Source organism: Medicago sativa, chromosome 5 (assembly GCF_051527215.1).
Source record: "Medicago sativa cultivar Bolivia chromosome 5, Bolivia_mono, whole genome shotgun sequence".
In the NCBI taxonomy this organism is placed as follows: Eukaryota; Viridiplantae; Streptophyta; class Magnoliopsida; order Fabales; family Fabaceae; genus Medicago; species Medicago sativa.
The window spans coordinates 19,078,509-19,099,322 of record NC_140753.1 but is presented as its reverse complement, the minus strand read 5'-3'; the positions used below and the strand labels follow the sequence as shown (position 1 = coordinate 19,099,322).

Here is a 20,814-nt window from a genome sequence, read left to right as displayed (position 1 = left end):
TCCTTTATATCTAATGGTTGCAAACATGCTTACCCTAATTGCTAACCCTAAACCTAAATTTTTTGGCTCCAATCAATTTCAGCCGTTGATCAAATCTCACTTCTTAAAAATTGACTCCTAAAATTTGAAATTTGAATTTCACATTGGAAAACCATAACAACACTTATTATACACAGAGCTCAATACAGAACTTAAAAAACGTGGGCTTCTTTCTCTTCACTTCACTTCTGTATTTTGAAACCGTCTCTTCCTCTTTCTCTCTCTACACTCCCATCTCACTTCACTCCCTCACACTTCTATCAACTTAGCACCCTAACCAGATCTGAACCAAAGGAACGCATGGCAGGGGTAGAGCGTCTCCACCAAGTTCCGATCTGCGAGTCGCTATTGTTTGGTTAAACTCCAACTTAGTAAATTTTGATTTTTGGTTTAATTAGGTAGCTGAGAGGGGTGGTTTTTGATTCAAAGCGTGTTTGCTTATGTGCTGAGAAAATTTGATTTTGAGTGAATTGATTCATGGTTAAAATTTGAGTTGAAAATAAATCGGGTTATTCTACCCTTTTTGTGAGTATGTTTATGACTAATTTTCCATGGGTATGGGTTTTCGATTTCTCAATAATATTTCGTGTTTACAACTGATACGTAGGTTTGTTTTACAATGTACAGATCTTTGTTCGTAGAAATGTGGACATTGAGTTTGCAGGTATGTTCATTTCACTGTCATTATGTTAAGGTTTTTCTTCTCTTTTTCTTCATTTTTTTGGAAGGTTACCCAATTAGTAACATATTTAGAAGGCCAAGATCCTACTTTTTTGCTGCGATGAAATGTACAAGTGTATATCATTTTTATAATTTCTTTTGTTAGTTTGTGTCATTTTGGTTTCATATGTGTGTTGAATCAAAGAATGATGAGACTTAATTTCTGCAGGTTTGAAAATAATGGTTGCTGTTGAGAATGAAAATTGGTAAAAAAATAGTTGTCGGCAAGTATGAATCTGATCTTTGATTCGTTATATACCTTTTTTTTTGTTTCACTCTACCATTCTTCACACTTTCATTTTGTGGTCCCAACAGGTGTGATCTTTGAGTTTTAGGGGTTGAATCTGATGCGATCAGAAGGTATTGTAGTTTAGATTGAGCGTGTGGGGAGGCTTTTGATGTTGATGGTGTTCAGCAGTGTATTCACAGAGATAATCCTTAAAGGTATAAGTATCGTTTTTGGCTCTGCAAACATGCTTACTTTCAAATTCACCCTATCATAGTTCTTTCTCATATGATTTCAAATTCATGCTACATAATAATTATGCATGTTGTTTTTTTCCCTCTGTTTGTGCTTAATAGCTCTTTGTCTAATTAATAGCTATTTATTTAATTAATCTTCTATAATCTATTATGATGTCCAAATATAATTTTTCCCTCCTTTTATGATGTTACCTGCACTACTTTGCTAGATAGTTTTGGTTTTCATTTGGTGATTGAAATACTTTAGAGTCAAATATACACGTCTGTGATATTCACTATGATTTCACCATGAAAATGATGTATGTGCATAAGTACGTTAAATGAACATTCCTCAGTATTTTATGATAGAAAATACTGATGTTTGGGTTTAACTCTAAAATCTATTATTTAAGGGTGTGACTGTTATTAGTTATTAAAATACATTTATTTCAGGCTAAGATTTCCAAAAAGGCTCACCTTGGTTTTATTTTTGAATTTAGATGTAGCAGACTTCATTTTTACTTGGAATTTGACTATAGGTGATTTGATGACTATTTGTGTAGTTAATACAAGTCACATGATTTCTTTGTCTCATAAATGGGCTTTCTCATTTTCAAATCTAGAGGCAATTGATCAAATTGTTGATTGTTCAAGTTGAGACAACAAACTCACTATAGTAGTTTCTGCTACTATAACTGAAGCTATGTTTGTTGTAGTTCTTTCATCTATTGGAGATATGGAATGATTAATTTTGAATTATTTATGTCATAGGATTGATTAAGTTTGAATTAAAATTAGAGTCTTGATTTGTGGGCTCTCATTTTAGGGGAAAGATTTTACAAGATTGCCCGACAAGATCCTATCCGTATTGATGATTGTGATTCCCAATGTTTTTAAAACAGATGATGGCGATTAATTTAGCCATTCACTTTTCATGTTTTATTTCATAGAGTGGGCTACCATCGTCAATAATACCCGAATTGTGAACAAAGACTGTCATTTCTCCTAAAGAACAATGGAGGTATCTCTTATTGAAGTGTGTTATTTATGATCTGCTCAAAAATCTGTAATAGGAAGCCATTTTGTTATAAGAAGCCAATTTCTATCAAAATGTTGAATAAAGGGACCACTTAGGAAGCCATTTTGTTATAAGAAGCCAATTTCTATCAAAATGTTGAATAAAGGGACCACTTTTTATTTTTGAATGGTGTTGAATAAAGGTCCTTGATAGATTCAACTCTTCAATCATGTTGTACAATGTATTTAAAATTACATTCTAATGCATTTAAAAACCACATAACTAAGTGGTTTCAAATGCTCAATTGGTTTTGAACTTGAAGGTACAGGGATGGTAAGTACTCTGACATGGTTTTCAATGAATGGTATATAATTTACAAGCATGGCTTGAATAGTGTGAATACAATCAGGTTATTAGCATTTAGATTTCATGTTTTTGTTGAAAATAATGTTTAATTGTTCTAATGTTAACTATATGTAGTTTGGTGCAGTTTTGGGATGAGAGTGCTAAGATTATATAAGTTCTTTTATGTATATTTTGCATCAAGATGGGGCAATGAGATGCGTTAGTTCTATCTTCAATTGTTGTGGCGATGGAGTATTGCAACTATTTCTTAAGCATCATGTTGTGACCATGATAGGTTCAATTATTTTATTTTATTTTGATTAGTTAATCCTGATAATGGGTTGTTGTGTTTTTATTTTCAAAGATTGGCAATTTATTGTTACAGTTTACATGTACCTGATCCTGCAATCATGCTGTGTGAACTCTTTACCTTCTTTTTATGATATGCATCATGTTGAGACCACAAAATTTCAGAAATTTTTGATTCGATTATGTGTTTGGCTTTGGCTGCTTGAGCATGAGTTTATTTTTTTATGCTTTCTAATAGTGGCTATCTTGACGTGTTCATTTTGATACTTAAAATGTACGCTTATAGATCTCATAGTGGATAAGAATTACTATTCAAAACTCTCATTGTTGATGATTGTTTTTAATCAAACTTTTTGATTGTGATTTTAATTTTATATCTTATCAAATCTATTACTCCTAATGGTTTTAATTTGTTCTTCTTCAAACCCAAATCTTTTGGTAGTCTGTACTTTGATACTTTTTGTTCTCTCCTTTCTTTTTTCTCTATAATTCCACTGCCATTGTAGGTATCAAAGCTGGTATGTTGAGATTTTTAGGATCTGATTATTGAAGTATATGGTCTGATGTTAATTGCCTTGAAGAATTCCTAGCTATTGTGGAATTGAAAGCATAAAGTGATGGTCCTTATTAATTGATTGAGGTTGGTGGTCTGCTATAGAATGCTTCAGCAGACTAGAAATTGGTTTTCAAATTACTCATTTAGTGACATTTTGGCTCAGCAGTTTCAGCGTCGGCAGTTCCCTATATCGGTGTCATTTGCAATGACGATCAACAAAAGTCAAGGGCAATCGTTGAAACAAGTTGGAATATATCTTCCTCAACCGGTTTTTTCCCACGGCCAACTATATGTTGCGGTGTCGAGAGTTACATCAAGAAACGGACTGAAGGTATTATTGTTGGATGAAGATGGCAATTGTATGAGCACTACATCAAATGTGGTGTATAAAGAAGTCTTCCGCAATTTGTAACGATGCATCAACGTTGTTGGTGTCCTACGATAAATTTACACATAAACAGGTAGCTGCTGAACTAATAATTAATAGAAATTAACATTGTTCATTATTTTTCTCGCAGTGGTTGCAGCTGATATATTAAGTTGTTTGTGCGTTTGTCCAGGACATTATTACTATGAATGACAATATAGAGGCTGCTAGATCGTACTTATAAAGTTGAAGGCAATAGAATGCATTTTACTGTCATACAAGTTGCTGTTGCGTTAAAGGTAAATACTGCAATATTATAATAAAGCATTTGAATTATTATTTAGTTATGTTCCTGTAAACAACATAACCACTAATCACATTTAAATCATTTGCCTGTATTGCAGGTGAAAATTGATGACACATCCATAGCTTTGCAAGGTGCTTTTTGGTGATAACTTAATGCTGGTTTTTTCATGCCGTTCCAATTGCAACACTGTCCCCCCTGTTTAAGTTTTTGCCATCTTTTTCATGTTTTTTACATATGCCGTCGGCCGTTGCGTGTTCACAATTGTCCATGACTTTGTCGATTCGGTGGCAAGCATTAAGTGGCTTTTATCTACACTGATGAACTTACTATGTGTTGCACTTTTTTATGGATAGCACTATTGCTGCATTATTTGATAATTCAGGCTTTGTAATTTCGTGAGTACAAAATTACTGATTTAACTGATGTCAATTATCTTGAATGCTAATTCACCTTGCTTTCATATCAATTCTATTTCATCCAAATCGTTTTATAATGGTATTGCAACTATATGGAATTAAATTGTGCTTCTGAGTTCTTATGCTATATTGTCACAGACACATGTTTAGGACTATTAATTTCCGTTGGAGGTTATCGAGGTTATTATATTTATTTACGGTTCTTCCACAATAAGTTACATTATAGATACCGTGGTCGACCAAATATTACCCGTATGTACAAAATCAAATTAACCACACTAATTCAACTATATTTTAGCAAAATCAAACAATCACCACATTGACAATTTTACATTGATTCAAGATACATTCTTAACTTTATCTGACCCGTGCGGCAGCACGGGTAGACGTCTAGTTTCTTCAACTACACAAAACATTTAAACCTCAACCTCAGCATATACATACCACTTAGCAAGGCAACCCACATGTTCAAGCAACAACAAAAATGTTTCAAATAAATAAGATAAATGAGCTCGAAAGAATTTTTGCCTATGAAAAATACTATGGTACACAATTACTTAGGCATTTATCATATAAGCAAATGCAACAAAGATAAATTGACAATTAAAGAAATCTCAAAGAAGTAACTTTGGAACGTAAAATCTTACATCTAATACTTCAATGGGGGCACTTCCAAAATACTAGCAAACAAGGCATCTGTGATGCAAGAAGAGTTCCCTTTCAAGATCACTGGGATGATAAAAAGGGGGAATTGTTATTTTTCTTAATGATGGCATTGAAAGTACCATCTCAGAAACAACATTGCCAGCAACATTTTGACAACCCCCCAAATTGATCTCCCTCAGCTTTGTGCATTTTTCTACCACTTGCCTCACTCCCTTCTCTGTGACATCATAACAATTTTCTAGGTTCAGTTGCAATAGGCCACAACAACTCATTGAAATTGCAAAGAGTGCATCATCATCAGTTGCGGAGCCGGACAAGTTCAATACCTCTAATTTGGGAACTGCAAAGTTCATCTCAACTAACTTTGCTCTGGAAGAGGAGGCTAAGCTAAAATGTCTAATATTAAAACCTGTCCTTAAAACTTTACCAACACAATTAAATATATAATAACAAGAGCTCAAATCAAGCAGCTCCAAATTTGGGAAAAAGGTAGCAAATATTTGAACACTTTCGTCCCTCAACCATGCATTGCCCTTCAAATGAAGAGACTTTACTTGGGGGCTTACAACGAAATCCATCGAAAAATTAGGATTCTCCAAACTCATTCTGCCAATACTAGTTTCCTCCATGTTTATATTGGTGAGTAAAGGACAATTTTTAGCTAGAGCAATCAATGCTGATTCCGTGAGCTTACTACAAAAACCAATGTTTATAGAAATCAAATTGCCAAGAAACAGAGACAACCTAACGACATGTTGATCACCCAGAAAGTCGGCCTTTTGAAGATTCAAATGTTGAAAAGATTGACACTTACATAACAAACGAAAGATTCCAGTATAAGTATAGCCAAAGCAACCTTGGAGACCAAGACTGGTCAAAGGAAGACATTCCTCTGCAAGAGATAACAAGAGCTTATCTGGGACACACGAAAATGATAAATCAAGACAAGTCAAACCCTTCAAACTGAACAAGGACGAGGTGAAAAGTGAATGAGGTAGTTCTAATGCTAATACTGCTGATTCAGTGATGGTGAAAGACAAACACCTCAAACCTGGTCTCTCACGTACAGCGGAAGCAACCCCCTCAACAGTTAAATGAAAAACGCGTATCATAACGATCTCTTGGAGAAATTCACAGTTCTTACATAAATAAAAAAGTGATTGATCTGACATGTAATGACCAGAGAGATTAATCTTACGGAGTTTGGGAAGGGCCAAAGACACCTCATTCAATTTCAAATCAAGTTCAACATAACAATTTGGGAAACTGAGGTCGAGTTCTTGCAGTAAAGGAAAAGAATTGAGGATGAGCGGCAGGTTGGTTTTTCCGAGACGAGCCATCCTGGAGCATTTGAGAGAGATCAAAGTTTTCTTCAAAGCTTGCATCCCATTGACGGGCATCACAGATCCATTGGAGAGGTTGAGCGATATAAGGTCTAAGGAAAAAAGTGATATTTGGTTGAGAAGCTCATTGAGGTCACCGTGAAATTGGGAGAGGTCGAGGGATGTGAGGTTGGGAAATCTGTGGAGGAGGCGGGGGAGGAAAGGAAGGGTTAGATCACAGATAACGAGAGATGATCGGAAATCGTTGCTTATGGTGAGAAACCGTTTGGAAACGAGAGAGAGATGTTCCAAACAGTGGTTGTCCTTGAGACATCCGAACACTGCCTCCAAACACTCGTCGGGTAAATAACAATCGGTTACCATATTCTCTGTCATGGTGAGGTTGGGAGGGCTGCCGATTGGGGTCGAGTCTCTCGGATGAATTAATGAATGAATTGGGAATAAAATAAAAAAAAAGCTTTATATATATATATATATATATATTGACATATTATTAGGTCACTTTGCACAATTTATTTTTTTAACCCTTCGCACAAGGGATGGCAAAGCGGGCCGGCCCGCCCCATTTAGGCCCGCTCCGTCTAAGCCCGCTAAAAACGAGACGAGACGAGCCGAGTCAAATTTTGTGACCGAGTCCAAAATCTCACCCCGCCCCGTTTAGGGGCGGGCTTGCGAGTTGGCGGGCCGGCCCGCCAAACAAAAACTTTTTTTTTAAATTTTTTTTTACAACTTAATTGTTACAAAAAAAAAATATGTTGCTTTTATCGTAAAAAAATATAAAAGAATAGGAAACAAGTAAATTTGTGAAAAACAAGATAATTATCAAATTGTCGAATTTAACATCATAACTAATAGCAATAAGGCAAATGCGCAACATAAAATAAATCCAACAACCAAATTATAAAATAAGTCTCAAAATAAATAAACTCAACAACCAAGATAAATTCAAAAGCATAAAATAAGTCTCAAAATATATCTAACAACCAAAATAAATCCAAAAACATAAAATAAGACTCAAAATAACAAATTGAAACACAAGTTAAGCGGGCCGCCCAGCCACACCTCGTGCCCGTCCCGTTTCCAACGAGTTAAGCGAGTCGCCCCCCCCCCCCGCCCACCCCGTATTTTAACGAGACGAGCCGAGCCAACTATAGAAAGCGAGTTCAAAACTTCGACTCAGCCCACAAAAAATAGCGGGCCAAACGGGCCGGCCCGGCGGGTCAGACCCGTTTTGCCACCCCTACAAATTATATTGACATATTACAAAACGAATTTTACTAATTTCCCTCAAACAAAAAACTAATTACACTGCTTCTTGCTATCGCGGTGTCAATTTTTCGAATAAAATCTATATGATTTTTAAATAATAATAAATTATTTTTATCTTTTTAAAAAAAACAAATTATTTTTATCTTTTATCAATAATATAACAAATATAATCAAAATTATTATCTTTTTCAATAACAACAAGAATATAACTTTCTTATGTAAAAAAAATAAAAATTTAACATTCTTAAAAACAGTCAAAAATTCAAAAAAAAAAACATATATTCGGACGGTTAAAGACTTGGGTTTAAGTGCTTAGGCTCATTAACAAACCAGACCCAAATGTTGCATTTGGCAACTTACTCGCAAACACCCCTTCTCCGCGAGGGGGTGCTCAGAGCAACTGAGATTTGTTCAAACGAACAGTAACGTCTCTTTCCCACGTTCCCGCGAATATCTCACCGGCGGTTACACTTCTACTGATTTCATAACCGCTGGACACCTTACAACGGCTCTGCATTCACTCACCTCTATAAATAGGAGGCTCCTCGCAGCCTCCAAGGTAGAATCTCTTTCACTCTAAAACCCCTCGTTCTAAACCTATACTGACTTGAGTGTTGGAGTGTCTACAGGTACCCACCCCATTCGGTCCAATGCTCACCTGAACTCTTTCACCACCGTGAACCACCGCATTTAACCAAGCACCGGCAGCCACCTTCTGGTCAGGTACGATCGGTGGTGCCTTCTGTGGGAAGTAATAAACTCTCCCCGTTTTTTACATACAAAAAAACAAAACTTTCACATATAAAACCATGGTTGTCAACGGTGCTACACCACGACTACAGAGCCTTATCCAGCGTCCTAACTAGGACGGACGAACGACTTCTCCCTCTCATGCTCCTAGTCCACGAAGAGGAACCACTCCAACAAGTGCCCACTTAGTTGTCACGACGCAGGAGTAGCCACTCTTTGGCCCTCCACGGCCCGAAGAGATGGTCGATAATTCCATGGATTAACAAATTAATCTCCTGCTCCGCACTGTTAAACGTCAAATAACGTTAGCTGAGGAGCAAAACAGACGCATCGCCGAACTTGAAAAATCAAAGAGGCAGTTGATCCACATCCGTGACACTCCTTCCCCACCGCGTAACAGAAGGGGAAGAAGCCCCCGCCGTTCCAGATCTAGGTCTCCCATACGCATAGTCAGCGTGAGAACTCCTAGCCGCGAACTGCGGTCACCAAGAAGAAGGTCACCAAGGCGCTCCCCTCCTAGGCGGTCTCCCCCGAGAAGATCTCCACCAAGGCGAAACAGACGTTCTTGGTCCTCTTCCTCATCCAGCCCTGATGATGAACGAGATGCCCGAGACGGTCGTTATACTTACGGCCCCTTCACTCACCGCATCAGAGAAACCCCAATCCCTCACGGATTGGAAAAACCACCCCTGATGGACTCATACGATGGGACTTCAAATCTAGATGAGCACATTGAGAACATAGAGGCTGTCCTCATGTACCGATCGGTACGAGGAGCAATCAAATGCAAGCTCTTTGTCACTACACTAAGGCGAGGAGCTATGACGTGATTATTTTGATATTCTACTTATTTTGATATTCTACTTATTTTAGTTACATTGACTCCGACTTTTTTGGTATACGTTATTATTATAGAATTGTACTTAATTTAGATACAACAACAGAAGTGCTATGAGAACAATTATAGCTCTATTCTATGCAGCAATAATTATTTTTGGTTTTTTATGTGAGTTGAAGCAACAAGTTTATGCAAAGGAACAAGTTCGTTGAATTGATTTTTTTTCTTCCTAATACCTACGTGTTAATCTGAGCTGATAAAACTTGTGTTGTGGTGACACAAATCGTCCATAACTAGAAACTATACGCTTAAAAAAAAAAGCTAGAAGCTATACGGAGTTTGGATGCATTATTTATTTATGTAGCTGATTGGTGGTGAAACTAGTAGTTTGAAGCTGTTTTATTTCGATATACCTTAAGTTATTTTGAAAGGAATCTATAAACTAAGATTTAATAAAATAGTTAATGAAATAACTGCTGAAAAAAGTACAGCCACCCAACAAATCTTAACTTCAGTTAGTAACAAACAAGGATGGCATGTCATAGATTTTTTCCCCTTTCAATAGGACAATACTCATTTAGTACTCTTGTGTTTGTTTGTTTCAAACCTACATGTACTATGTTAGTGTTGCAGTGATACAGAATCACTTTTAACCTATTTGATTCAATTTGAGATTATTACATAAAAGTGGCCTCAAATCAAGTAAACTCATAAACCCCTTTTACAATAACAATGATCAATATAGGTCTGAGTTGTGTTCCATATGCTTTAGAATCCATATGTAACAAAGCATTATACAATTGCACTTTGTAAAAAAATTTAAAGTTACTGGCGAATATGTAACAACTTGATTTTTATACAATTCTCCAAGCTTTCAGGAAAAACTACTTTCTTATTTTTTGTCCGAGGTGAAAAAATGCACGAATATGTAAATGGACCGATCCTTCAAAAAAAAAAATGTAAATGGACCGAATAATGTGCCATGTTCAACCCATACACATCCCACCAACAAACCAAAACAAAACTCAAACAAAACTTGAAAAAATAGTATAGTTTTGTATGTGGTTACCCCATTAATATATTACTTGGCTACTCCAAACAATTTTGTTGGTTTAAAGAGGGATAATGTTAATAAAATATTGATAATCTGTTTAATTTAGTGTCAATTATAGATAAATTTGACTTCTTAAAACTTTATAGAGTTCAACTTTTATAAATAATCATTGTTATAATATTAGTTTCTTCGTTGTCGTTTCATTAAATATAAGCAAAAATTATTGTAAATTTATTTTCATTATTGATTAAATTTCATATATTAGTTTTAAAAATATATTTTATTTTTTCTTTATATTTGACCCCCTCGTAAAAATTGTGCTAGCTTCGCCGCTGAAAACATTAGTAATGGTATTTTTTTATCTTATTGATTAGGGGCTCCACAAGCACCGAAATATGACTATTTTTATAAAATTAAAAAAAATATTGTATTTTTTTAACTAGGGGTCTACTTTTAATATTATAGCATTACCTTCAATATGATTGGGGCAACTTTGATGTCATGTACTTTAGTGTGTGTTCTTAGGTGATTAGGAACTTAATTTTTTTTCCTTCCATGTGAGCATAGTTTAGTTGGCGGGGACCAGACACCCCACTTATTCATCTTGTAAAGGTGAATTTCTAGCCATTAGGCTACTTGTCAAAAAACACAAATTTTAAAAATTTGTGTAATCAATGCATCATATATTAAAATATTTGACTTTCTTATAGAATAATTTATTATTTTGAAATCGTTAAAGAGTGTATGTGGCATTAGCCATACCTTTTCTTTATTATGAAATCTCATATTTGGTGGAGATTATTCTTTTTACTTTCAATCGTGGTGATCTCTTTACATCATACAAGTACAACCACTTACCTTATAATGTAATTAATAGTAAAAATCAAATAATGAATGTCACATTTAAGAATTTCATTAAAAACCATGTACAAAGGTCCCGTTTGGTTTGAGCTTATTTTAAGCTTATGAAAAACTTATGTAAATAAATAAGTTTTTATTTTAATTTATAAGTTCTCACTAACGAAAATCGTATTCTCATAAACTGTTTCCCTCATAAACTACCTTAAAAACTTATAAATAATACATAAAGACATATTTATTTGCATAAACTGTTTTATATAAGCTCTAAAATAAGCTAATCCAAACGGGCCCAAAATACCTTCGGCACATTGTTCTCGTGCTTAAAATATGGAATCAATGCATCAATCACAATAAATTTGCTGATTATTTGGGATTTCATAAAGGACCAAACATAACACTCTTTGTTATACCTTAAACACAAGTTGGTGACAATCACATGCTGACGTTTGTGTGTGTGTCCAGTCAGAGTCCACTAACTTAACTCTTATTGGCTGAGAGAGTCACTTTCTGACAAACCCTGCGCGCGCGTGTGTTGCAAAATTACCATTCACCAAAATTTCCTAAGAATCTCTTTCAGCCATTCTTTGTTTCACCCTTGACCCTTCTGCTATAACGTACATTGCTGTTTTCTCCCATTCAATAAACCAAGGTAACATTCTTTTCCCCTTACTTTTAGGACATGTCATCTATGATCAGATTCCTTACTTTTAAGGACATGTCATCCATGATCAGATTCCTGATTTGTACTTTATCATATTGTTTGTTTGGGCCATAAACTCTTGTCTGTTTGGATCTAATTTAGTTAGATCATCACTACTTTGATTGTTTTATTTCCATCCTTATATTGGAATTAATGTTATTTTCTCAACATTTTTTATATTTTGTTATGAATTGAATTTATTGGTGATTCTTTGAATGAATTAAAATTCAGTTATTCCTTCAAAAAAAAAAAAAAACCACTTCAGTTATCCCCGCCTTTTTCTTTGTTGATTTCTTCCTTTAGATATATACACTTCATTCGGTCTTCTATATGAGAGAAAGTTTAGTCAACAAAAATTTATGTATCTTGATCAAAATTTGGACCGGATACATAAACTTTTATTGATCTAATTTTCTCTTACATACAAGACTGGAGGGAGTATATTAGGATGGGGGTGTTGATTATAAGTGTTTAAGAACTTCTGCCTTTAAAGAGGGAGTCGATTTCAAGCAATCTGTGATTATTTAGTTTTAGTGAAACAAATAGAGTGGAAGATAGAGTGTCGCTTTCATAGAGTGGAAGATGGAGTGTCCTTGTTTCTGTACTATATTGAAGTTTGAAATTCTCATTATTTGTTGTTTTTGTACCTCCTTGTTTGTGCACATTTTGTACCGGTGTAGTCAAATAGAGACTTTAGCATCACCGTAACATAGCAGAATCTGAACAATTTGCTATTGTTACATGATACTAGATTTAGACATCTAGTACAAAGTATTGTCCAATAGGAGCTATAGAGGTGCTATAATGCAATAGCATTGCGAAATTTGAACAAACTGCTATTTTTTTGGGATCTTTGTAGTTAATGGCCCTTTGGCATCTAGTATTTGATGGATGTGCTAAAAGGGATATGGTTCTTGTGAATGTCATATACTGCTTTTCATGTGACTGGTTGAAGAGAAACATTTGTTTCGGACTCTTCAGTTGATGTTGATCCTAAGATGCATTTGCCTTGTTTCACGGAATCTCTCTTAATTTGCTTTATTTCAAATTTGAATGTCATCTCCCAATTCTATGTTCCGATCATAATACCTGCTACATTTTTGCCCTCACCAAAGTAATAGATAGACAAATATCTCTCTTGGAAGAAGTTGTTTAGATTTATTACTGGACTCAGATTTTAAGAGCCGAAATACAAAATTATGCGGAGTAGTTTTTAGCTAATTAAACAACTATACAAATTATCTCTACTATGCTCATGTCAGGCTAGTAACATATACTCATAAACTTACAAAACTCAATTTTGCTTACTGCTAAGCAGAGATTCAGTTGCAAATTAGAAAGTTATCCTCTAAGCACGTACTTTCTTTGGCTGTAAAAGTTTTATCTGTGAATTATGATATATAAAACTCTCCATATGACCCTCGTTCCAGATACAAGAATGGTTGTTTAGTTATCTCAGATTGCCTAAAGGATAATTTCTTGTGTTTGTGATAGTACTTTATACATGCCTAAGCTTGAAATTAATCTTATCACCTTTGAAAATTTTCCACGTCATGGTATGTACTCTTGTTTCTGTTTTCAGTTGCTACCTTTCAAATTTGTTTCCGAAAGAACAAAGGATATATAAACCAAGGCAAAATACTTGTTTTGTTATAACCTATTCAAGCTGAATCTTTTGCATTTAATTGTAAGGCGTTTAAAAACTTGGTATTCTTAGTCCAAAATTGTATGCCCGTCTTGTACATTCATGTCACGAAGCTGAGCTTTCCTCCTGCACACATTTTACTTATGATAGGATTATGAGTCTTATATCCCTATAAGTAGGGATTCGTATTTAGGGCCTGTTTGGATTAGCTTATTTGAGTTCATCAACTGACATAAGCACTTCTGCGACTGTTCGGGATAGTTTATGAAAAATAGTTTATGACATGTCTAGAAGTTGTTTTTAGCTTATTTCCGTAACCTCTTCAGGATATTTAATGAAAAGTCTTAGTCTTTTGTATTAAGTCGATATCAAGCATAATAAGAAATATAATTATCGTCAAATTTGACTATCATTATATTTCTTATTTCTCTCATTCATTTATCGAAAATCTAATATAACTTGGAACAAAAAATTTGTTTTTTCAGATGGGAGACGTGGCTAAGGACCTTACTGCTGGAACTATTGGAGGGGCAGCACAACTGATAGTTGGTCATCCATTTGACACCATAAAGGTCAAGCTCCAAAGCCAGCCTACACCACTTCCTGGTCAGGTTCCGAAATATTCCGGTGCAATTGATGCTGTCAAGAAGACAATAGCAGCTGAAGGTCCTGGCGGATTATACAAAGGTATGGGAGCACCACTTGCTACAGTAGCTGCCTTCAATGCTGTCCTGTTTACAGTTAGAGGGCAAATGGAAGCATTGTTGAAGTCACATCCTGGTGATGTCCTAACAATAAATCAGCAGGTTGTTTGTGGAGCTGCAGCTGGACTTTCTGTTTCCTTTCTAGCTTGCCCTACTGAACTTATCAAATGCAGGTTAGATGCCACTGATGACGGTGTTTTAATTTTCATGATTTACTCGCAGTATATTTTCTATTCTTTCTATCAATTTCTTTCTGATTTGTTTTTCTACTTTATCCTGTCATGTAATAACTTTCTAGCCAGAGCAAACCTTTGTTTATTGTTCTTTGTTAACATCTATGTTAATGAGCCATCCACATTTGTCCATGATTTAGATGTCCCAGCGTGTCTGCGTGAGAGGTGTGTTGAGATCCCATAGAGATATTGTTAGAACAGCCACCCTGGTTCAAAATTAATAAAAGATACGTAAAACGAAAATAGAGAAGACATGATATTTGATCACAGAGTTTGACCAATCATGCATACGTCTTAGACTGCAGTAACTTTCTATTGTTCAAGCTTAGGGTTTACAAAGCACAACTTGTGGTTAACTACTCATCCACACGATCGATCTGGCCACTAATCAGTAAATTATGAGCCATACCCAACAGATGTATATAGTCAAAATAGTCTTTACTCTTCACAAGGTGTGTACATTCCTAGCCACTTGAACTAGCTATTGGACGGAGTGGAGTTAGGCCTAATCTCAGATTCTAGTAATCTCTGATTCATCTCTTTAGGGGCTCATTTTAAGGAAATATAATCATTTCTCTCATGGTTGATGGTTGACATGAAAATCAATGACCATGAGAATAACTCTGACTTGCAGATTAGTCTTGATTAAGTTTTCCTAAATTTACATTTCACATTATTATTTATAAACATTTGTACTAAAAATATATATTGTTCTTCTAACTAAATATTTTGTTACACGATGAATACCAGGTTGCAAGCACAGAGTGCACTAGCTGGATCAGGAACAGCAACATTGGCAGTGAAATACGGTGGACCGATGGATGTAGCCAGACATGTTCTCAAATCAGAAGGTGGCGTAAAAGGTCTTTTCAAGGGGTTAGTTCCCACTATGGCACGTGAAATACCTGGAAATGCCGCAATGTTTGGTGTATATGAAGCAACAAAGCAATTAATTGCAGGAGGCACCGATACCTCTGAACTCGGTAGAGGTTCTCTGATGCTTTCCGGAGGCTTGGCTGGAGCTGCTTTTTGGTTTATGGTGTATCCAACTGATGTTATTAAGAGTGTCATTCAAGTTGATGATTACAAAAATCCAAAGTTTTCTGGTTCAATTGATGCTTTCAGGAGGATAAAAGCTACTGAAGGGTTTAAAGGTCTTTATAAGGGTTTTGGTCCTGCAATGTGCAGAAGTGTTCCTGCCAATGCAGCATGTTTCTTGGCATATGAGATGACAAGATCAGCTTTAGGATGATTAGTTTATAAGCAAGCTTCATAGGGCATACCATTGAGTACCATGAATCAACACGTTTCCGGTTTCTTTCCCCTTTTTTTCTTTTCAAATCCTACAGCATTTTCATTTCATACAGTGCAATATTGCCACAATGGCTTATGCCTGTTGTTACTTCAAGGAATGATTATTTTACCAGTGGTAATGCAAGCAACCTTTTATTTAAAGCTGTCTTTTAGAAGCCTGGATTCATTGAATGATACGGATGTAATCAAGTTTTCAAAAATTAAGATACGACATGGCTAAAACACGTGAATAAAATATATACGATGCGTCTGTTGTTTTCTCATTATCCTATTAGCAGTTTAGATTGATAGAAACATAGATTCATCTTTCAAGACAATGTACACAAATTTAAAATTTCTTATGTAACTGCATAAATACTCGGAAAAGATGAAGTTGATGTTGCTACTGTTGCTATAAGGAGGCTGAAGTTAGAAATCTGCAGGGTTTTAGTGCAAGAATGAATAGAGGTGTGGCTTCTGTTCTTTTTCTAATATATTAATACAAAATATTAGAAAAATATAATTTTTTTAACTGAACACACAGCTTTTTCCTGTTTTGACAAAATTACTTTTGTACTAATTAGCATTTTTCATGATATATTTTTAACACTTGGTGCTGCAATTTGATTCATGTGTGCCCCATAATTAAAACGGTCTCTTGCTTGGTTTTCACTACATCAGCTTGGGTTAAGGTTGTAAATGAGTCAGAACTTGGTTCAACCTGACTCAACTTAATAAGATTCAATTCAAAACTCATCTCAAGTTCAACACGAACATATATATGCAATTTAAATTCGGCTCAATCAAGCTAGTGAGCGGTTTGATTCAGCTCCTTAATTAGAACTTGAACATTTTAATTTCATATATAAGATCTGGGTCATATTAGCTAAAAAAATTTTTTTGGGCCATAAGCCCATAATGGATCTTGGTGAACATATTAGTCTTAACCTAGGAAGCACGACACTCTTCGGATTAGACGTGTCTCAGTGTTGAACACGTGTCCTGTTTGACACCGACATATATAATTACACTAAATTATGTGATTTTCTCAAATTATTAGCGGTGTCAGTGTGTCCGTGTCTGTATCGTGTCTAGTGTCTGTGTATATATCCGTGTTTCGTAGGTCTTGACCAAAAAGAATGTGACACGTTTTTTTTGTTGAAGCATTCACATAAATATGGAATGGAGATACTTAGAGAAATTGTCTTTGCCACATAACAATAACAGCATAACAAACTAACTAATGTATGTATGACTAGTGAGGTGTCTCAAAAAATGTCGCTACTCCAAAAAATACGAGGGAATCAGTCATATATATGTAATAACATGAAATATATATCATGAAATAAATCACTACATTTATTGTAACATAACACAACACAACATTTTTATCATAACACAGACATTCCAAAATGGATGATCTCAAACTACCTTCTCATGATTCCTCTTCAATCCCTCTCATTGCTAGGCTCGATCATTTGGAATTCGTTGTGAGCTTATTTTTCATTAATTTCTTCTTACTACAATTGCCATAAGAAAATCAATTTTGTCACATGTATCAAATTAATTTTTCTTATGTGTATTTTTGGGCTTGATGTGACAGATGAAGTATTTAGAAAGAAAACAAAGATGTGGAAGCAATGTTGTTACTGCTGCTGAAAAACAATCTTCTGAAGCATCCATCAAAGAGGCTTACTTTAAAGGAACATTGATGGATCGTGTTGCCTGTCTTGAAAACAGGCTTTTTCAGGTTTAACTTTATATTCTATTCTATCATTCAACATTTTTTTTTACTAAAACCAAATCATTTTTCATAATTAGATTAAATATGACATCACCAGCATGTTGTCTATGTCTTGATTACTAATATGCATGCTTAATGGTATAATTATTCATATAATTAAATATGACTGATATATTGTCACAAAGTTAAAATATGAGTCGTCTGATATTTCGAATCGGTAGTTGCATGGATTCAGAAATTTAAATCTTGCATTACAAAATTTGATTTGGATTCTTTGGTATCAAGAAACCATGCAATTAGTGAATTTACAACGTCAAATAAGTCATTTACTTGAATCTCTCTCTTAAAATTAAAGATCGTGTGAAATGACAATTCAATGTTGTAAATTTTAACAACAAGAAATCTAAAGATTCAAATTTCCTGCAGTAAAAATAACACGCATCAATCTCGGTTATTGATTTGAGATTGAAAAGTTCATATTATGTATTCACTAAATTAATTTTATACCAATTTTGACAATTGATAAAGATGGAACGACTGAGTTCCATCTTATATTGATTAGAATCATTTTGTGGAAAACCATTTGTCATAACATTATACACACACATACACACGTTACAACATTACATGAATTTAATTATTCTAAAGTTTCAATGTTCTAGTAACATGGAAATGTACATTGAGTACATGTTTGTATATGTAGCTTTGTGTAGAGATAGATTCAAGTGGAAGCTCCAATCCTCTGTCTCGTGCTTCCACAGTAGCTTCTGGAGAGTCTTCATCCAGCCAAGGATCCAAGGGAGAAGTATGTTACTCATTTCCAACCTTCAACAATGTTCCAAATCATAATGGAGACAAAGAAATAATGCCTCAGAATCATAACAACACACTGGCACTGAAGGTAAAATAAACAAATTCATTACTCTAATAGAAAAGTAGTGTGAATTGAACAACTTTGAATAAATTTCCTTTATAAAATTGATGGAAAACTTCAAACTCTACCTATAGTTTATACTTTATAGGCTTCTAATACGAAATTTTATTATTGTACTGTCACCACTTACTAGTCAAACTAAATTTCATACACTTTTTCTTAAATATTAAATTCTTATGGTACTATGAGTGCATGGAGTATTTAACATTGGAACTTTGTCTTGTTTAGGAATGATACTACAAATAGTAATCTCTAGTGGTACATATGAGAAAAGGATAACATTATATGTCTTTTTCACACAATAATACTCAAAGTCACTAAGATATTTTTAATACTATATAGTCTGAGTTTTGGTCCAAGATTACTAACATGAAAATTTATTGGGATTTTTGGCCAGAAGAAGTCCACATTCTGTGCTGAAAAAAATCATGGGCATCATGAATGGACCTTTTAGTATTTTATATATTTTTACCTTTTCCCTTTTGGTTGTATCTATATAGATTATGCATAAGGCCATGCAAGCAATTAATAGTTTATGATACAAAAAAGGATATCCTTCGCTAGAAACTTCATATACTATATTATGTGCATTATAACCTTTCTTTTTCACAATTATTTACCTTGCACAACATCTTAAGAGTGGTTATATATTTAACTTTTGATTAAAGACATGTATGATATTCGACACGTGTTGGTGTTTGACTCCAACACGACACTAATACATATAATTAAGTTTAATTTTTCTCCTTTTTAAATTATTATCAATGTTAACGTGTCAATGTCAAATCTAGTGTTTGTGTGACTGTGTTAGTGTTAGATATTTATTTTTATATATGGCTACAGAATCTTAAATATGCAGCAAATTATTATTGAACCAAATCTCAGAATCAATGTTAACTTGACATAAAATTAAACTATATTGATTGATGCAGGAAAAATCAGAGATCCTGAAGGTTCAAACGAAAACCACATGTTCTACTAATAAGCAACAAGTGGTAGTGGTGGGAAAGAAAAAAGGCAAGAAGAGTGAAAAGAAACCCAAAGGTGAAAAGAAAATTGTGCCTCCTATTAGTTGGCCACATTTTAACCTACTAGGCTGTAAAAATTAATGATTTTAACATTTATTTATAATTTCTTTTACTACATTTAATTAGTAGACATTGATCTTGTTGCTGTTTGAACTCCTTGTGGTTGATTTCTCTACATATTAGTAGTACTATTCCTTAATAATAAAGTATGTGTGGTTGGATTTTGGTGGATTCATTTGGTCCTAGTATTAGTATTTAATTCTATATATAGTATAAGCATAGTGTGCTTGGGAAAATGAACCATGATCAGTTTTTAAGGGACAGGATGGCCATGTGAAATTGTGAACTGTGTGAGACTCACATTTCCTTCCAGATTCAGACAATCTATTGTTTCTAATTATTTTAGTTGAATTATTGAATGAGGGGGATGCCATAGATCTCATCTCTTGAATGGCTCTGAATTTTGTACATCTTTTAGTTATATCTTATAAGTTTGAAGAATCTTTCTACGAGGTGTGTTACTTAGACACATAAAAGTAGGACACCGTGTATCTAATAGTGTGTTTCGTTCCACGTTTTGCTACTACGGTAGCACGTCTTGACGTATTTATGCCGTAATTTTGAGAAGTTAGTATTCGTGACTTCACTAAAAACACGAAATCCTGTTGTGATTCAATCAAATGTAGGATGGATGTTAACTAGAGATAAGAAATAATATAGAAGTTGAAAAACTATCTACTTATAGTGTTGATGTCAGATTTTGTGCCCAAGAAACATTTTTGTTTTATTATATAGAATTTTTATTTTTTTTACAATTATTATGGAGAAATGATAGTGATTAATTTGTTTAAGGAAGAGAAACAAGTTAATTCTGGAGATTAAATTTTTGGCGTTCAATATAGAACTACTTAATTCGATGTCTCAAACTGTACTATTGGACTACTGATTTGAAAAACAAAGTGTGAAGTATTTACAAGCTTCACAGTCAAGAAAGAATTTAACCATAATTTTTTCATCCATAAAATTTGAATTTGAAACCTTACTTAAGAAATCTCAATCTAATTCTACATAGGCCAACATGATATTTGTGGATATTATGTGAAATGCCATTAAACTAGCAGGTGTTTTGGTAATTAGTAACAAATTTGATATACTGATAGTTTAATTTTTGGTACAACTTACAAACAACCCATAATTGCCTCAAAAGCTTTTT

General features: G+C 34.3%; 3 protein-coding genes and 1 long non-coding RNA gene across 8 annotated transcripts; 3 read left to right on the top strand and 1 right to left on the bottom strand.

Moving 5' to 3' along the window:
* Positions 1-223: 223 nt before the first annotated feature.
* On the top strand, positions 224-4,589 carry LOC146920787 (uncharacterized). Of its 5 annotated transcripts, none has more exons than XR_015011909.1 (8): positions 224-394; positions 667-703; positions 929-987; positions 1,075-1,203; positions 3,400-3,533; positions 3,616-3,910; positions 4,010-4,115; positions 4,221-4,589. It is a non-coding gene; the product is annotated as an uncharacterized LOC146920787 (long non-coding RNA). The 5 variants fall into 5 exon arrangements; XR_015011911.1 differs by having other exon boundaries at positions 3,613-3,910; XR_015011912.1 differs by having other exon boundaries at positions 224-564; positions 3,613-3,910.
* Positions 4,590-5,271: 682 nt separating this feature from the next.
* LOC146920786 (uncharacterized) lies at positions 5,272-6,991 on the bottom strand. The gene is made up of 2 exons (XM_085714229.1): positions 5,532-6,991; positions 5,272-5,422 (listed from the first exon to the last, which is right to left on the bottom strand). The coding sequence occupies exons 1-2, from the start codon at positions 6,921-6,923 to the stop codon at positions 5,411-5,413; spliced, it is 1,404 nt and encodes a 467-aa protein (XP_085570355.1). The 5' UTR covers positions 6,924-6,991; the 3' UTR covers positions 5,272-5,410.
* A 4,770-nt stretch (positions 6,992-11,761) lies between these two features.
* LOC146920785 (mitochondrial carnitine/acylcarnitine carrier-like protein) lies at positions 11,762-16,182 on the top strand. The gene is made up of 3 exons (XM_085714227.1): positions 11,762-11,969; positions 14,151-14,542; positions 15,353-16,182. The coding sequence occupies exons 2-3, from the start codon at positions 14,151-14,153 to the stop codon at positions 15,852-15,854; spliced, it is 894 nt and encodes a 297-aa protein (XP_085570353.1). The 5' UTR covers positions 11,762-11,969; the 3' UTR covers positions 15,855-16,182.
* A 1,047-nt stretch (positions 16,183-17,229) lies between these two features.
* On the top strand, positions 17,230-19,836 carry MSP2 (microspore-specific promoter 2). Its single transcript, XM_085714226.1, has 4 exons — positions 17,230-17,385; positions 17,499-17,645; positions 18,343-18,540; positions 19,506-19,836. Exons 1-4 carry the CDS (start codon positions 17,308-17,310, stop codon positions 19,680-19,682), a joined length of 600 nt encoding a protein of 199 aa, XP_085570352.1. The 5' UTR covers positions 17,230-17,307; the 3' UTR covers positions 19,683-19,836.
* Positions 19,837-20,814: the final 978 nt, after the last annotated feature.

Excerpts from the sequence above, each read along its gene's own strand:
- LOC146920786 (XM_085714229.1), bottom strand. The coding sequence starts at position 6,923 with ATGACAGAGAATATGGTAACCGATTGTTATTTACCCGACGAGTGTTTG.
- LOC146920785 (XM_085714227.1), top strand. The coding sequence starts at position 14,151 with ATGGGAGACGTGGCTAAGGACCTTACTGCTGGAACTATTGGAGGGGCA. Across the intron at positions 14,543-15,352 it reads ACTGAACTTATCAAATGCAG|GTTGCAAGCACAGAGTGCAC; the intron begins GTTAGATGCCAC and ends GATGAATACCAG.
- MSP2 (XM_085714226.1), top strand. The coding sequence starts at position 17,308 with ATGGATGATCTCAAACTACCTTCTCATGATTCCTCTTCAATCCCTCTC. Across the intron at positions 17,646-18,342 it reads TTGAAAACAGGCTTTTTCAG|CTTTGTGTAGAGATAGATTC; the intron begins GTTTAACTTTAT and ends TTGTATATGTAG. Across the intron at positions 18,541-19,505 it reads ACAACACACTGGCACTGAAG|GAAAAATCAGAGATCCTGAA; the intron begins GTAAAATAAACA and ends TGATTGATGCAG.